At 43.0% G+C, this 18,409-nt stretch overlaps 1 protein-coding gene across 8 annotated transcripts in view; it reads left to right on the top strand.

Annotated features, from left to right (window-relative positions):
- The window catches only part of DTNB (dystrobrevin beta), a 213,559-nt gene that overhangs the window by 107,567 nt on the left and 87,583 nt on the right, over positions 1 to 18,409 (top strand). For 4 of the 8 annotated variants that reach the window (XM_069805389.1, XM_069805388.1, XM_069805390.1 and 1 more), the window contains one exon: positions 10,567 to 10,656. The exons of the other annotated variants lie outside the window; for them this stretch is intronic. In XM_069805389.1, the coding sequence (XP_069661490.1) occupies positions 10,567 to 10,656 (90 nt within the window). The remainder of the gene's footprint in view (positions 1 to 10,566; positions 10,657 to 18,409) is intronic. 8 annotated transcript variants of the gene reach the window in all.

Here is an 18,409-nt window from a genome sequence, read left to right as displayed (position 1 = left end):
TAAATGTTATTTGTTTTAGCTAATTTATTTTAAATTACTTCAAGAACAGATTTTTTTTTTTCCCCCCCCATTTCTGTTGTGGTCAATGTGCACTATTCTTCTTCCAGTAATTCTGTTCCCAAAGACAACCTGTCCTCAATTAGGTTAATGACGTGTACTTCCCTCTTTAAATACCGTTCTACATCATTTGTTTTCTCAGCAGCCATGGTCAGTCTGTAGGTTATGCAGCATCTTTTATATTGCAGATCCATGTTAGAATTTAAATGCATTGTTATTTCAGTCTTGTTAATGTATATACTATGTGAAAAGATGGATTGATCACTCTGTTTTTTCCTAAAAGGCTTGTATATGTCTCTGTTGCCGTTATGGCTCCTATAAATGTGTAAGAGTGACAATCATCTCGACTGCTCAGTTGCCTACAGCAGAGACATTTCTTCCTAAGCTAGCTGCAGTAGGCTCCCTACGTAGTTTATGTAGACAAATAAACTGTTCTGGAGTGTGATAGAGCAGACCTGATTTAGATGTCCACTTTAAGATGAGAACAGTCTAGCAATGCCTGTTTTCTTTCCCATTGACCGTAAAGGGAGTGCAGACAGCTAGCTCATATTAAGAAGCCTCTAGTAATGTGTGGTCAGGGAGGCAGAATTTTCTCCTTTGGACTGAGAAGGGTCTTTAAAATAGAAGTCCTTTTCAACAACCTAGCCTATAAAAGCAGTCACCGTATTTGCTACCTATAATACAACAAAATATTGCATTCTTTTTTTCTGATTTCGAAGGAGCTTGGAGACTATAGACATTGCATTTGGGCAGGTGAAACATGTTCTTACAGCCTAAAAAGAAAATGACTTCCAACTTAAGAACTGAAGTTGAAAGGGATGTGATGTGACCTGCCTAGACAATATTCAGAAACCTTTTTTCCTATCTGAGAGGTTTTATTTCCACTAACTCTAACCTGGACTTTTTTTCAGTCTTCTGCTCCTAATGTCACTGATTATCTGCTCTTCCTAGACCCTCATATTCCTTCTGCCTTTATTTTTGTTTGTCCTTGTTTAACTTCGCTGTCTCCAGTACCATTGATTTACGCCCCTTGAGTTCTGTCCTTCTCTGGGTTTGCAAATGTATGCAGAACTGTGTAGTTTCCAGCTTTTTGATCAGACCTCCAGAAACTTTCCTCTGCCTTCATCTCTGCATTGATGTATTACATATCTGTCATTGATGCTGTCTCTTGTTTTTTTTAAGTTCTGTAACCCAGAGTGATTTTTATTTGCTTGGCTAGCTTAATTTATCTTCTGACAATTTCCAATGTGCCTTTTTTCTCCTTCATTCCCATGTCCACATTCATCTCTCTGACATTTCCTTCTAGCTGTCCAGTCACCAGTTCTACCTGAAAGTGACTGAAACTACTATTATTATCCGCTCTGCCATTTTTCTTTGACACAGGTGGAGTACATTTGGTTTTTTATATTCTGCTTCTTAGACCTATGTGACCTCTAGAGATCCTAGATCCATTTTAGCCATAATTTCAGCCATGAAAAGGTTTTGGGGAAGAAAGCTCAATAGCATGAGCCTGGGTGGACTGTGGCAGCTGGCACTGTCTGGATTGCTGTTATAGATGTAGCCAGGGTGGTCAGGCATGTTTGTGCCATGATTCATAATGCATCCCATAATACCCTATATATACCTGCATAATACCAAAATAGACTTTCTTTCTAAAAAAGGGATAAAAATATCTCTTTGTCTAGAGACAAGGGAGATCCCAGCTCACATGTAACCTTGCTCAGTGAAGATGTGATGATACTTTACAAGATGAAAGAGAAGGGGACGGCAAGAAGGAAGGAAGGGTGAGGACAAGGGTCAGCATAATGATTCAGTCTAACAATTTCAAACAAAAAAAATCTCTGTTTCAGTACTTATTATTTCAACTGATATCTAGATGCCTCTAGGTATTTATTTTTAACCTGTGGTTTAAAATCCTCTGCATGTAATTTTGAGTCTGTGGAATGTGGGTTGAGGAACATGCGTTAGGTGAGAGCGTGGGGAGGAAAAAATGGTCAGAAAGCATCTCCAAGGGGAATAGTTGGGACATTTTTACACTACTCTTAAGTGGCTATAAGGTTCAAGATCGAGAGGAAAGTATGTGAATAAAATATAAAAGAATTCTTGGGTTTGGAACCTAGATGTGAAAGGTGTTTCTCTCTTGCTGTTGGCATGTGGATGGTCTTGGGCTAACGCAGACCTCGGAGGGTGTGCAGGTACAGCACTCTGCAGACTCATCCTGCAGTCAGCAAGTGCCTCGTGGGACTGCTGGGTAGGAACAGGAGACACAGGACCTGTGGGCAAGCTAGCTGTACTTAATCCTGATGCTGCTTTGGTGGTGTCTTCTAACCTATCTCTGTTGTGAAAACTTAGGTCTACCTTTACACCACTTCTCACATCAGCTACTTTCACCTCTTGTGTAGTTTTTTCCCTTCTCCAGTAGTGATGCTTCAGTTTATCTTACATGCTGCCGCTGAAGTAATATTTCTCGTGCGTTCCAGTTCTTCCTCCCTCTGGTTCACGATGGGTTTTCTAATAACTTTATTGCAATCCAACTGCTGTCACAGGACTGTTGGGTCCAACAGAGCAGTGGTGATAAAAACACCATACCAGAAGGGAAGGAAATGGGAAGCAAGACTGTCCATCAGCAGCACCCTGCAGACAGAGCAGATCCAGAGTACTGCACTTTGAGGATTTGGATTTGCTCTCTATCACATTTCTCATCCCATTCAAACACTTAGTTTCTTTTTCAGTTCTTTTTCACTCCATTTTATGTACACTTTTTTTTCTAGCTACCTGATCTTTGCTCTGAGATTTGTCAGTCTAGTTCACCTCAATGTTTACATTACAAAGTCACAGAAATCGCAGGCTTGTTGAGGTTGGAAGGGACCTCTTGAGATCGTCTGGTCCAACTCCTGCTCAAGCAGGGTCAGCCAGAGGAGGTTGCCCAGGACCACGTCCAGTTGGGTTTTCAGTATCTCCACAGACAGAGACTCTACAGCCTCTCTGGGCAAACCTGTGCCAGTGTTTACCCACCCTCATAGTAAAAAAGTGCGGCGTTTGTATTCAGATGGAATTTCTGATTTTGTGCCCATTGCTTCTGGTCCTGGCACTGGGCACCACTGGGAAGAGCCTGGCTCCCTCTTCTTCATTCCCTCCTTGCAGGCATTTATAGACATGGATTCATTCCTCCTGAGCCTGCTCTGCTCCAGGCTGAGCAGTCTCAGCCCCCTCAGCCTTTCCCCATAGCAGAGTTGCTCCAGTCCTTCAGCATCATGGTGGCCCCTCGCTGGACCCTCTCCAGTCCGTCCATGTCCCTCTTGTACTGGGGAGAACTGGACCCGGCACTCCTGGGGTGGCCTCACCAGCGCTGAGCAGAGGGGAAGGATCCTCTCCCTTGACCTGCTGGTGACACTACGATGCTGATACTTTAATTTTTGTTCAAGTCCTCTGTTTTTACACTTCCACATGTTCTTCCACATGTTTGGTACAAGTTTTCTGATTAAGATTTTGATTATTTTTTCAAGTAACTTAACAGCGGCATACATACTCAAACAGTTTTTATCACTGCTGTCCTGCAGCCACTTTGCTGGCTCTTCATTCCTCCCTGTCCTGTATCTGCTTTAATTTCAAGTGTTAGGAGATCATGGTGTTATTCTCTGATTTAATGATGACCATCCAGCATGCTGCTGCTGTTGGACTGCATTACATTTCCCTGTATAATTATATTGTGTGATTTTCAGCTTGGATATACGCCCCATCGTCTTTCCTGCATATGACAGCTGGAGGTAGGGGTCTGAAGAAATTAAAAGGTTGTTCAGAGTGTTCAAGGAATGTGGTGGCTTCCCCATGACTTTAAATCTTTAAGCCAGATTACATCACTGTCTGAACAGAGTGCTGGAGGTCAGTCAGAAGCATGGCTTTGATTCAGAAATTACTATGCTAAATTTCATTGTCTGTAGTATGCAGAGAATGATGGTAATTATCCTTTTTGACCTTAACAACTATTTAAATCAATCATGGGGAAGAGTAATGTGACAGAAAACAAGAGACCCCTCTAGATTATATCCTCGCAGCTCTTTCAAAAGCTCTTTCTCTTCTCAGTAGCCAGAGCAGCAGTGTGCAATTTTGTAAAGATTTACAAAGTTGTGAGCCAGCATAATAAAAATTTGCAGGGATTTCTTGCTGTAAATTACAAGATTTTAAATAAATTGTCTATTTTACTTGGCTTTCCTGGTAGATTTTCAGAACAGAATTTAATTTAAGACACCAAAAGTACCATTTAAATACCTTAGTAATTTATTGAGTTGCTTATAAAGCTGCAGAGCCAAGTCTTAGTGTGTAGAATTTGGGGCAGGAGCCAATGAACCTTTCAAACCCCATTCTCACTGACATGCAGTTACATGTTCGAGCCCCGGGCATGACTGAGCACCCAGACCCAAACCTTCAACCATCACCCCTGAGAAGCAGGACAAGGAGGAGTGTCCTGCAGCTCTGTGCAGATTCTTCTGACCTCAATTTTCCCTTCCCACTTAATACTGCTTCCCTTCTTCCCTTGGAAGGAGCGTGGTTAACATTATTTCTTACTATCTTTGGACTGTTGCTTTGCATGGTGTAACCTGGTTTTGTGTATGGTGGCTGTTATATGAAAAGCATGGAAAACATACTACAGAATTACATTTTAATGCTGCTTTGAAGAATTCAGTTATAGTGTGTGGCTAACCTGGGGGAGCAGGTAGTATTTTGTCCTTGATGCCATCTTCTGAAAACTAAAAGAGTCTGTGGTTATAGTATAGTCCTGAGTTTCTCTACCAGGGATATATTCTTTTTTTTTTTTTTAAAGCAGAACAAAACAAGCCCTTAGCAGCGTGTTTGACTGCTGTCTGAATTCAGGCCACGTTAAGGGCCAGGCATGATTCTGGGAGATGTTTAAAAATTTTCTTGCAAGATGTAGATATGACTCAAAGTGCAGGATAAATAAAAAGTAACTTTGTAAGGATGTTTTTTCAACAATGAACTTTCCCAGACTTTAGGTTTTAAAGGCAATTGCAGAATGGCACAAATACAGCTGTGGCTGCATCTGCAGCATAACCACCCCGAATTGTCCCTATCCCCAACAGCTGGCCATCCTTCAGCTGTACAGGCACCGCTGGCTGTGGGCCTTTTTCTGCACAGACAAGGAACCGAGCCACTTATATTTTATTCATGAAAAGAAAAAAGGGAAAGGAGAGGGGGTGGCATTGTGGTGTCAAGAGGTGACATTGCTGTTTCTCTGCTCTCAGGCTATATAAAATATTATTGCTGAAATACATGTCTGAAAGTCAAAGGGATACCTTCAGATTCCTGAACACGTTACAAAACAATCGGTCCCTACCCACGTAGAGGGGTAGGGAATAAAAATAGCTGACATATCTATGTGGAGAACAAATCATGTCAAAGAATGGAAATTGGGTGGTTCTGCCTGGGTGGGTGGCCTCATGAAGGAGGGGGAAGCACTAATTTAAAATGTATTGACTCATAAAGCTTTTGACACTATCCCATATGGTATTTTCATAAATAAACTAGGTAAATGTTGACTGGTTGAAACTGCTGTTACGTGGGTGCAACACCAGTTGAAAAATTGCAGTCAGAGAAACAAAATATCAATATTTTCCTACCAAAGAGGGAGCATGTGTCAGGTGGGATCCCACAGGGTCAGTTCCCAGTTCAGCATCGCTCGGTTTACATCTTGGCAGCTTGCACAATGAAATAAGGAACAGGCATACATAAATGTCTTAGTGACACTATGCAAGGTAGGTACTGGGGATTCTCCAGAGGGCAAGCCTCTAATTCAGAATGGTCCTGTAGATCAATAAGATGAAATTAATAAAGACAGCTTCGAGCGACAGAAAATAAAATGCATGAATAAGAAGTAGAGAATGACCGACTAGACGGGCCAGTTGCTGAAAAGCATCTGGGGAATTGTAGCGGATTAGGAACTGAATGCAAATGAAGAAAGTTCCCACAAAAAAGGAGATGGTAATGGGATTGGGGTCTGTAGTAACAGGAGGGCTGTATCTAGGGCAGCTCAGACAATGACTCAGTCACAGTGGCGTCCACCCGATGCACTGCCTTGACTTTTGGACAGCAGGGGCTAAGAAGGCTGTAGACGCACGGCAAGTCCAGAAGCAGCTCGTGGTGTTGACAGCTTGACCTTCCAGAGAAGGAGAGTGCTCTGCTTTGGCAGAGCTCTTAACAGCGGTCCCCGTGGGCGAGGGATCAGTGAAGGGGACTGGGTGTCCACCTGGGGAGGGGGGAGGAGAAGCACCAGATTTAATTCCCAGCAATGGAGGTTTCAGATGAGGGGTGGCAACTGTGGGTCTAGAGGTTTGTTAAGTTCTGCAGATCCATTTCAGACCAGGTTATGTGGTACAGCAGTACACTTTCTAAGAACAGTTTAGGAAAACATCTGCTATCTCATCTGTTTGATCCCCCATTGAGGAGAAGGGTGGACTGGAGACCTGAGATCCTTTTGACATCACCATTCTAGTAAATTAATTACCAAAGCATAGAGCCATTCTGATTTTCTTTAATTTAAAGAGTATGTCTAAGCGTGTTAGATGAAACAACTTCAACAGGAGACTGAAAGTCCACATAATGTTCACTAGCAATATGGCTTGAGCAATACGGAGAAGCGATTCCTAAGTTTTTGGGTTTTTTATTTTGCTTAAAATTATTTAGCAAATTCTATTCACATTCACAGTTGGCTTGGGCTACTCCAAAATTGCCTTTTGATGTACAAATGATTCACTGAGGAAAAAAAGAATAGAGAAGAGAGGGTCAGAACTGCATTTATCAAGGCCAGAGGGGAGAATTTGTTCTAATCAACACCTGTGAGTATGAAAGTGTCCTTGGGAGCTGTAACTTGGTGGCTGGTGACCAAGAGCTGCATCATGGTTGTGTGGTGCAGCAGGGCTGGGTGAAGCTCAGGTCTGGTGAGATGGTGTTCAGAAAAGAGCCAGGGGTAATGAAGAAGGATGGAGTTGGGCTGTGGTGAACAGAGACATTACAGGGCTTTTTCTCACCCAGAGAAATGAAATGCCTCAGAACAGTTCTAATACAATGCTAATCACGGGTATCTAATAGTGTTCCAAAATACAGAGTGCCTTAAACCTCAAAACACCAGAAATGTAGAGGTTAAGAATTATATATGTTTAAACATCTGAAAGCAAGCTAATACAGAATTACCATGTCAGACGTCCCTGGACGAGGTGGGGAGAGGGAAGGAGACAAGTCAGCAGCCTTGGGGTGTGATGGGGAGAGGTGAGAAGCCATCTGGGAGCAGGGAGGTGGCTGGACCAGGGGGTCCCCAGCTTAGCCCAGGCGATCCCTGGTTCAGCACACAGCTTGCTCGGTGTTTCCAGTGCGTGAGTGTCCTCCAAGTAAATCCCCGCTTGCGAAGCAGGGCATGCAGCAGCAGAAGGCACCAGGAACAGTTCAGGTGTAGCAATGTTACCGAGATGCCAGTTGCTTCGTAAGAAAACGAGAGTAGGTAGGCTGGTGGTGTTGCAGGTTTGTTTACATGCAACAGGGAACGTTGCTGGGGGGGTAAGGAAGCAGAGGGACGTACCAAACAATTTTGCACCTTAACTGAGACCAACGTGAAATAAATTTTTAAGGTATAGGTTTATGTACTAGGTTGGTGATTTCTTTTCCTGTCCTGTCAGTAGCGCTGTCATGTATTGCTTCTACTTTTTGCCATCCGCACTGCTGCTTAGCTGTTAATTAGCATGCTTACAGCAGCTTTGAATGAGCACTAACTGCTATACAAACATTTGGTAGGTATTATACTGACAAAGTTTACAAAGAATTAAGCTTGTCCATAGTTCTCAGGCTTTCCCAGAGGAGCTGAACTCAGTAAAAGGCAAGCCCTTTGGAAATGAGAGTTAAAGGTACGTGTCAGCATAACTTAAATTCTGCTTTCTTTGAATAATGAGCCAGCACTGCCATGATGGCTCCGCTTTAGGGGACAAATGCAGCCTGCCTTTTGCAAATAGAGCAGCACCTTCAGCCACGAAGGTACTAGGACAGTGGGTACGAGCTTAATGCTTTCTGTTGAACCACGAAGCTTGAGTTTATGTGAGTTTTGCAGATCAGGATTACCTACACTAACTTTTATATTTTAATCCTTCCCTTGCTCTATGAAAGCAACATGCATACCTACAAGATTTTTACAACACCCCAGTGCAAGCCACAGAATGCCACTAGGCCCTGCACTTTCTCCTGCCCACTACACTTAGATATTCTCCTCAATGAGAAAATATCTGTACGCTGTAGCTGACACAGCCTGCCAAACACAGCGATGAATTGTTCTTCCCAGAATGCATCTACTTTTGGCGATAGATTTATCGGGAGCAGTGGGCTTCCCCCCTGGTGACCCTCTTTCTCCAGCTCTCCTGTAGTCAAAAACCTGATCCGACTGTATCTTTACTCTTTCCATTATTCCATATAGCTGCACCTAACAAAGTAAAGCAGCCAGAATACCTGCCAGGGATTCCTACTGTCTTAGTGCCATCCTGGGAGGAGGCAGAGAGGAGGTTGTCAGCATGTACCTTAATTCTGCATTTTGTGATTTTCTGAGGTTTGGAGGCTGCTGAGCAATGTTCTGGAGGGGGCTGGGGTACCACCCGGCAAGCTTACCTGTGTTCACAAATGTGACTGGAAAATCAGATACATGCTAGGAAGAGTGTTCAGACTCATGTTAATTTAATCTAACTCTTATTTTTCTTCCAAAACCAGGAATGCTAATCATTGTTAAAGCTATTGCCATTTTGAGTTTAAAATGTGGTCATTTCTGCTGGGCTTTTTACTTTTCAAAAGAGCATGTGTAATGAGTTATAATGAAAAAGGTCTTGGAATCTTAATTGTTGTGGTTGCAGCAATGTGCCTGCTATAAAGCATATCTAAAATTAAGCTTTTCAGCACTTGCCAGGAGTCAGGCTTCACAAAGTGTAGATTGCTTAAAAATTCTTCCGTGCAGTGGTTAATATTAAGTCTCTTTCTTATTACAAACCCATTATTACAAAGGTTGCTCATTGCCTGGAGGGGTTGACGTGGGTAATTCCATTTTGCCTCTTTTTTATAAGGTCTTATTCTGCTTCTGGCAGACTTCTTTGACATGTTGCTGCACATAACAGAGAAGAAAAGAGTTTGTATGTCTAAAAAATGTGAATTCTGTTTTCATAGTGTCAGTATATTGATGCTGAAAGCAATAAATGCCATGTTTATAAAAGCTTCTGAAACAAATACTTCCTGGACATGTGTGGAGAAGAAATTAACTGCAGTTTATCAATTGAAAGAGCGGCTTGAATACCTGACATAGAAATGAAAAATGGAATTTCTCTTGTATTTTAGGAAGCAATGCATATTATGCTAAAATAATAGTGATACATGTTCAAGAATCATTTTTTTAGGTAACAATCTGATCTCATATCTGCACGGGACTTTTCGTCTCCCAGTAGAGAGTGGTGCTTTCTTTACACACGCACCATTTCTTGTGGTGGAACAGCAGACTGGAGTCCTGTAGGCAAAACTTCATGTGGATGTGGAGGAAATCTAGCATAGCAGAATTGGTATATCACTCTTTTGGGTTGGAGAAGAAAACGTTGTGGCCTTTGTGTGCAATGCCTGGGATAAAAAAAGAACTGTTTTGCTGTATTCTCTCAGGGTTTTTGAGATGATGATGCTGCATGCATGGTAGAAACCAGCACATTTTAATTGGACCATATAGACAAGTAGTTATTTATGTGGGATTACTTCTGACAAATATTTCTTGCATTCAATCTTTATTCATAGAAGTATTCAAAACTGTAGTAGCTTTATTTTTGTGAGTCGTCAAAACAAAAAAAATACTATGTCATTTAATGAATCCCTGTTAGAGGGTAGCTTTGTTGATACCAACCACTAATTTTTTAGGTTTTTTTATCGTTTGGTGGACCTGTTTTATGTGAGAAAGGGAAGAGACTGGACGCTTTCAGTTCTGATTTTAGACATGGTAATAAAACTGCAACCCATTGTGGTTTGGGGTATTTTTGGAGTGGTTTGACAGCAGAAGGGTAAGTTCTGTTCAGGTTGGAGGCTCCAGTCCCCCCAGCCACGGTGGCTCTGGTTGTGCTCAGCAGTCTGTTCCCAGTGGCTCCCTGAAGACGGCGGATCCTGGTGGAAATGTCACTGCTGCAGTCGGAGGCTGCCTGATGCTTTTGATCATGTTGCTCAGGGCAGTCCTGCTCTCCCAGAGCGACAGCAGGCAGAGGGAAGCTCCACAGCTGTATTCATTGCATATTTAGGTACCCACATGTTCCCTAATCTGTGTTTTAATCTTGAACTGCAGAATGTATCCTTTTCATGTGACTTGCAGAAACATATTTACATTTTTAATTACTCATCTGTTTGTTTTAATTTTTAACTGTTTGTTTCATTAACATTCATTAATTATTTGCTTTGTATTTATGTTATGTTTTGTTTGCTCTCTTTTGCCTTCATTGCTGCTAGGTTACAGTGCAACCTGGATACTGCCAGCCGATTAGCTGACGAGCATGCACTGATAGCAACCTACGTGAACCGGCTGCAGAGCGGTACACGGTTAGTGTTAGGAAAGCATTCCTGAAGCAGGGACGGGTACAGTAACGCTGCTTCCTCTGGGGAGTGATGTTCCAATCAAAGGTATTTGGCCTCCATTGGCAAATAGAGGGAAATGTATTTAGTATTCTCCGAAATCTTCTGAAAATACACAAATATGTACGCATGCGTGCACACACAAGTATGCACAGGGGAAGACATCAGATAGGAAGGGATCAATTTGTGTCCATTACCACCCTGTTGCATTCACTGTGTTACAGAATCCCTTACGTGAACTGATTATCATTGTCCCAAATGGGTTAGATAATTTTTCTCTCCATGACCATTCTGGAATCTCGTCTTTCACCAGCAGGAAACTGTCTAATTTCATCAAATCACAGAATGGTTTGGGTTGGGTTGGAAGGGACCTTAAAGGTCATCTAGTTCCAACCCCCCTGCCATGGGCAGGGACATCTTCAACCAGATCAGGTTGCTCAAGGACCCATCCAATCTGGCCTTGAACAATTCCAGGAATGGAGCATCCACAGCCTCTCTGGGCAACCTGTTCCAGTGCCTCACCACCCCCACAGTGAAGAATTTCTTCCTTTTATCTAATCTAAATCTATCCTCTTTCAGTTTAAAGCCATTACCCTTTGTCCTATCACTACATGCCCTTGTAAAAAGTCCCTCTTCAGCTTTCTTGTAGGCCCCCTGGAAGGCCACAGTAAAGTCTCCCTGGAGCCTTCTCTTCTCCAGACTGAAAAACCCCAACTCTCTCAACCTGTCCTCATAGCAGAGCTGTTCCAACCCTCGGATCATCTTAGTGTCCCTCCTCTGGACCCGCTCCAACAGGTCCATGTCTTTCCTGTGCTGAGGACCCCAGAGCTGGATGCAGGACTCCAGGTGGGGTCTCACCCGATCGGAGCAGAGGGGCAGAATCCCCTCCCTCGACCTGCTGGCCACGCTGCTTGGGATGCAGCCCAGGACACGGTTGGCTTTCTGGGCTGCGAGCACACATTGCCAGGTCTCGTCCAGCTTTTCACCCACCAGTCCCCCCAAGTCCTTCTCTGCAGGGCTGCTCTCGATCCCTTCAGCCCCCAGCCTGTATCTGTGTTTGGGATTGCCCCAGCCCAGGGGCAGGACCTTGTAGTGGGCCTTGCTTTACTTCATGAGGTTCGCACAGGCCCACCACTCAAGCCTGTCCAGGTCCCTCTGGATGGCATCCCTTCCCTCCAGCGCATCGACTGCACCACACAGCTTGGTGTCATCGGCAGACTTGCTGAGGGTGCGCTCAATCCCACTGTCCATGTCACTGACAAAGATGTTAAACAGTGCTGGTCCCAACACCGACCCCTGAGGAACGCCACTTACCACTCGTCATTGCTCTCCACAGTCTTCCACCTTACATTTTTTTCACAGCCAGCTCATACCCATTAGTTCTTGTGCCAGCATTGTCCTATAACTCTAACTGTTCTTTCTCCTTACTGCTTTTACCTCTCCAACCCAAACGCAGTCGCAGACAGGTGTCCCATCCTGTCACCATCTTTGTTACCTGGGCTAAACAAGCAAGCTCTTTCAGTCCCATCAACATGACCTGCTTAATAGGACTGCTTCTTTCTGTGCCTTTCCAAAAAATGTTAATGCTTTGAAGAATTAATTTCTTTTATCTTGGCTTTAGTATTTGTGTACATTTATATTTCACGTCTGTGTCTATGTAGAGAAATTTTACCCTAGAGCCCCAAAATGCAGCTCTCCCATTTCATCACAGGACATAGCCGGGAGGTTTTCCGTATTCCACTTTTGGACCTAATTAAATTGTGCCTTTATAGAGCCAGAGCTGTGCTGGAAAGGAAAAGGAGGTTTAGTGATCTGGAGGCTATATGTAAAGGCCTTGCTCTATCCAAGTTGTCATCCTCTGGATAATATTTTTAGAGTCCTATTTCATCACTGTCATGTAGAAATTTGTATTCCACTGGTGTACTGATGAAGTGCATTCTGGCTGTCTAGATCTCTGGGGAAAGTCAGTTTTTTTTCTTGATAGTGAATCACTGTTGTCTGCTATCACCTGCTATGAACTGAAAGCCCATAATATTGTCCACAAGACAATAAAACCCAAGGAATTTCAGACTCTCACCTTCACTCAAGTACTGTAATCATAGGATTTTGAGATACAAAGGAGTGCATCTTGAAGAGTATACGAGATTAGAATACTGTATGTAGCTCGTAGCTGCCACGTTACAACCAGTTGGAGTAGAGGTTCCCAGTCTTTTAGGTCTTTAAATTTTAAAAAATCACTTGGTAGTGTTACCAGAGTAACAGCGTACTCCTAGAAGAAGCCAAATGTGAAGAAAATAATTTAAATCCTAGTTTCATTGTGTACGGGAGTGTCTTCCAAGTCAACACCAGAGACTGATGAAATCTGTGCTCCATTGTCACTTCTTTTGATCTTCACCCCTCACCCGCCCCAAAATCTCCTATAACAGTATATCTTTCTGCTTTTGGCAGGCTGTGTGGAGATCCTCAGTGTATTCCAGCCAGCCCCTGCAGACCGTCTCTGTTTCTGACTGATCGAGATAACAGTAAATCTCACTTATGGACAGCATTTTCTGTAATAACCATCACTTGCTTTCTCTATTCTGTTCTCCTGTTTGCATCTGCTCTGAGCTGCTGTTGGAGACAAGGTACCGGACTGCTGTTCTGGCCCAGCTGCTGTTCTTACGCTCCTCACAGCCCCAGTCGGGTCAGGGCAGTATAGCCTCAGGGCCAGAAGAGACCATTAGAGCATCTTCTCTGTCGACTCACACCAGTGTCCAGGCATTTGGACGTTTAAGAGGCATTTGGACGATGCCCTTAATAATATCCTTTAACTTTTGGTCAGCCCTAAAGTGATCGGTCAGTTGGGCTAGATGACTGTTGTAGGTCCCTTCCAACTGAAATAGTCTGTTCTGTTCTGTTCCATTCTATCCCATCCCATCCCATCCCATCCTATAATCATAGGATGGTTTGGGACCTTTCAAGGTCATCTAGTCCAACCCCCTGCCATGGGCAGGGACATCTTCAACTAGATCAGGTTGCTCAGAGCCCCGTCCAACCTGACCTTGAATGGTTCCAGGGATCGGGCAGCGACCACCTGTCTGGGCAACCTGGGCCAGTGTCTCACCACCCTCAGTGTAAACAATTTCTTCCTTATATCTGGTTTGAACCTGCCCTCTTTTAGTTTAAAACCATTACCCCTGTTCATCCCTGTGCTGATCCTAATACCTTGTTTCTCTAAAGGTGTAGCTTTCAGAGAACACCATGATTGAGAAGCCACTCGTTTCACTGACAATCTGTCCCAGTGATTAATTGTGCCGACTCCTTTAAAAAAGAGCCCTACTTCAAATTTGAATGTTCTTCCACTTCTAGTCACTGATTTTGTGTATACTTACTTTTGCTCTTTATTGGCCAGCATCTTTTCATGTCTTTCAGCCAAACTTTGAGAGCCTTTAAGCCATGGCTAGCTGGATCCCTGAGATTTTTCATCATATTAAAAATTATTTAATTCACTGATGTCCTCCAACCAAAAAGTCCATCCAAGCTACATAAGGAATATAGCAAACAGAGCTCAGTGGACTTCATTTATCTTACAGTAATATATTTTTCTTTTTTTTACCTACTGTATTATTGTGGTAGCAAGCCAAATTGGTTAAGTGCTTTTCAAAGAACTAATAGAAAATCCCCACACTAAAGGATGTGCTGCAGGCAAAGACAGCTGCAGAGTGCAGCAAGTTATACCACATACAGTTAGAAAGCTTATGGAGCTGATAAGTTGTGCTTTATTACTTGGACAGTTGTTTGTTACGTATTTCTTAAGCTTAGCATTCATAACTTATGTTCCACATCATTCAGCAAGCCTGCTTTTCTCCAGTCCCCATGAAGCCTCTACTTCAGCTCCGCTTTTCACTAGAAAAATTGAGTAGCCCTACCTGGAACGTCGTTATTTTTATGTATTATGTATTCTGCATTTCCTGCAGAAAACAGCTGGCCACAGGATTTATGTGTTTTACTTTTGGTCGGTTGATCTAGGTAGACGGATGGATGGTTAGCTGCTTGGCTGGTTTGATTTGGTTTCCTTTAAATTCCTGACTCTGAAACTGCAGTTGTCTGCAGCACTCCTGATTTTAAAGGAGAGTGAAAGGAAAGAGTCACTTTTCTTGAAGATACTCTGTCCCCAAGATCCTTACTCTTGGCTCACCATCAGTTGACAGCTGGGATGTGTGGCCCTTCAGGTCAGTGCTGGAAGAATAAGCCGTTGCCTTCTTTTGCTGTTCTCTGCCACTTCTCAGCATTGTGAATTCCTAAGCAGTTTTGGAAGGAGCCTAAGATCTCAAACCTCCCCCCATGTTGTATCATCTTCTCTTACATCCTTTACTGATTACCCATCCCTAGCCAATACTTTGGTTGTCCAAGCTCATTTTTGTGTTAGTATTTGACAACAGGGCACTGGCATCACAGCTTTCTCTTTACAGACTGCATTTGCCCCCATTTTGCTGGACGTAATTTCATAAAAGCCTCAAGCTGGCATAAGTGCTGATTTTTCCCCTTTTCCCCCCTGCTCCATTCATCCTGCCAGTGCACTGGCTCTCGCCTTTGTGTTAACTCCCACGTTTATGCAGCCACCTCCTGAGCTGGCTCAGGGAACTGCCCTGGCAGAAAACAAGTTATTGTTTTGTCAGGCCAGTCTTAAGCCAATTCAATTTCCTTCGCTGGCTCATCGCGTTGCCCCGACACTACTGCCAGCACAGCAGTGGAGGGCAGAGGCTGCGACATCCCTTTCAGTGCTGGCACACATTTGGGTCAGATCAAAGGGACCGCAGGAGCAATACTTCCTGTATGCGTTTATCACGTTGTCTCAAACATTTCCACTGACACCTAAAAATCAGCATCACTTCACCCTCCCTGTCTCCCCTCGGGGTGCTCACGTTCTGTGGCTCCGATCAGTCTGATTCTGTCTCCTTGTCTCAGTGCCTCTCAGTAGAGCCAGGCTGTCCCAAGGATGACGCTTCCTTGTGCGCATCAAAGCCTCCCCGAGTCAGACCTTTCCATCTGTGTTATCCCTGTGCCAGCTATCACCTGTATCTCCAAAGGAAGAAGTGGGAGAGCTCACGGACTGACGAATCACCAGTGCTGTATAAGTAGCACAATGCTGTCAGAATAGACCAAACCGCCTGGCACAGTATTTTTAAGATAGGGAAATCTGTAATATTACCTTTCCAAAATTCTGCTGCTGTGAAAATCTCTGAACTCTCACTCACATACCCTCCTCGGTTCTGAGCTCTGGGCTTAAGCCAGACTTATTCTTCCCCTTTGCTACCTTTCCTGTTCTCGAGCTGCTGTCCTCTCGTTTGTGTGTTGGCTGTCGCTCCGGGACCTTTCCGCACAGGCAGCGCTGGATACCAATGGGACTCATTTAGGCAGGGGGAGGCTCCACAGGACTCCTGTCAAGGAAGGGTTTTCAGGGTAGGAATCCTTTGCAATGGCTCCACAGAAATTAAAACTACAAAGAAATGAGTTCTCCTTTGTGAAGCGATGTAAAGAATTCTGTAGTATTTTGTAGGTTGTGTTTAATACCCTCTCTGTTAATTCGACAGAGCTGTAGTGATTCATTTGTTCAAACTTTTATATTAAAGCACGTGCAGGAGGGCCAGGAGATGTGCTTGAACTCCACTTCCTCTCCATCTGTAAGATATTTCTAAAAGCAAATGCAAAAAGTTGTTGGGTTTTGTGGTTTTTTTAAGTTACAGGTTTTCCTCAAGAAAGTAAGAAATTGTCAATAACCATTCTCTATTAATTAACTATTTTCTAATTCTCTTAGATAAAAAGAGGTAATAGTTCCAGGAGCTAGGAGAGGTATTAGGAGATACCAGATTATGGAAAGGGTAGAAGGGATTAAATGATCTGCATTCCTATAAAAGCAGAAAAAACCACATACAGACAAAATTGCAGAGCAAAGCCGAACAAAAACAGTATCAGATTCAGGAAGTGGGATGGGGAAGTTTGTTCTCCTTCAGCCAAAAAAAAAAAAAAAAAGAAAATTAATTGGCATGAAGGCGTGCAAGAAGTTCATCAAGCCTAGTGTAGACTCTGTTTTTTCTTCTCTTAAATCAGTTTCCCCACTGTTTTAGCTCACCTTTCGCCAGCTGCTTCCTTTGTGCTGTTTAGTTGAATATCTTCAGGTCTTAATCCAGCAGGCCAAACGCAGAGGCATAATAGTGCAATTTATACTCATTGTAGACCCATCTGTGTAAACTGTAGTCGTATGTCTATTAAATTCAGTCCAATGTTTCTATGCCACCTCAAACGCATCATCTGGCAGACCTTCAGAGTCTTAAAAGAGATCAGGTTGTTAAATTCGGCATTACAAAAAAGAAATCAAATCTGTGTTTTTAAATAAACATAGTGTATGCAATATAGATTTAGTTCTTTAAATAAGGTAAACATAAATCTGTGAAATCAAAATAATGTAAACATAAACCTGTGAAATTAAGCTTAAAGAAATTTAAATTATCTTGTGAAGTGGTAACACGGACTGAAAGTAACTTTTGCTGTGCACTAGGTGTGTGTCTTTTTTTCTTTGCTTTTTCTTTGCTACTGTCTGTGGTGTGATTCTGACCCTGAATTTCACTGTAAGCACATACATGTACCGTGTTGCGTTATTTATGGCAGCCAGCATGGTATTTGTGAATCCCACATGAAACAGCACGGATAGTGTTAGGAAGGCTGTGTTGCAACATGAAGCAGGTTGCTCATTTCCACATTAATCCTGGCTGTTTGCAGTTAATAATGGTTTGGTTTATACAACTAATTGAGTTGCTTCCCTTTTAAAGGGAGACTGTGATGAGAAATCTCTGTGCAGCAGTAAGACAACAAGCAACTATTGAATAGTTCAGTTGGATGTTGACTTAAAAACTTGCTCTTTCATTTGGCTTCCTCCTGCTGCTTCTGTGTGGCAAGGCCACTGTGCCACCGAAACCAAGCTGGTAATAGATCTTAACATTGACTGGCTTCAGTTAACACAACCTGAAAATTATCCTTTGTCCCCCTGTGTGTTTATATTAAAAAGACAATTATCTGTGAATAGTAGAAACTGATTCAGCACTCTAGGCACTAACTGGGTTACCAGACTAGGTTAATCACGTTAATGATTAACATGCACAGAGCGGATGATGCTCCTGTTAAATGTGAGAAAGATCCAGGTGCTGCCTTTCACTTCCTAATGTTGGGAATCTGCCCATTTACTGTCTCTACCTCTCCCATTTCAAAATTCAATGTCCCTTTCTTCTGTCACCTCATGGTGCTGTCACTGTTGCTGATGATTATTGGAAATATTTTTTAATACCTCTTTAGCAACATTTCTAAGACAGCTACAGCCTGTCTGCGTGAGGCAATGCAAGGCAGCTGGAGCTGTTTCATCCTCTGCTAGCTGAGATGTGAAGGACCAAGTCTCAAATTACCACGTTTTGTACATTTAGGTGTTGTAAGGTGGGAAGTCAGGCGTAAGTCAGGCTGACTTACAAAGTACTATTTGCATTTAAGTTGATGTTGCTCAGTGAGAGTCTGTTCTTCTCAGGTCAGTGTGGTTCCCCACACTCTTCCTCCTGGAAATCATCCTGACTTTGACACTTGTCATCCTACATCTCCTGAGGACAAAGGTTTTGTCCTTTGTCATTCAGCTATTTGCCCCTATTTACCTTGAGAAAACCAAAAGGGTTTGCAGAAAAGCTCCTCAGAAACAAAT

Source organism: Haliaeetus albicilla, chromosome 18 (assembly GCF_947461875.1).
Source record: "Haliaeetus albicilla chromosome 18, bHalAlb1.1, whole genome shotgun sequence".
Classification (NCBI taxonomy): domain Eukaryota; kingdom Metazoa; phylum Chordata; class Aves; order Accipitriformes; family Accipitridae; genus Haliaeetus; species Haliaeetus albicilla.
This window is presented reverse-complemented; position numbering and strand designations above follow the sequence as displayed.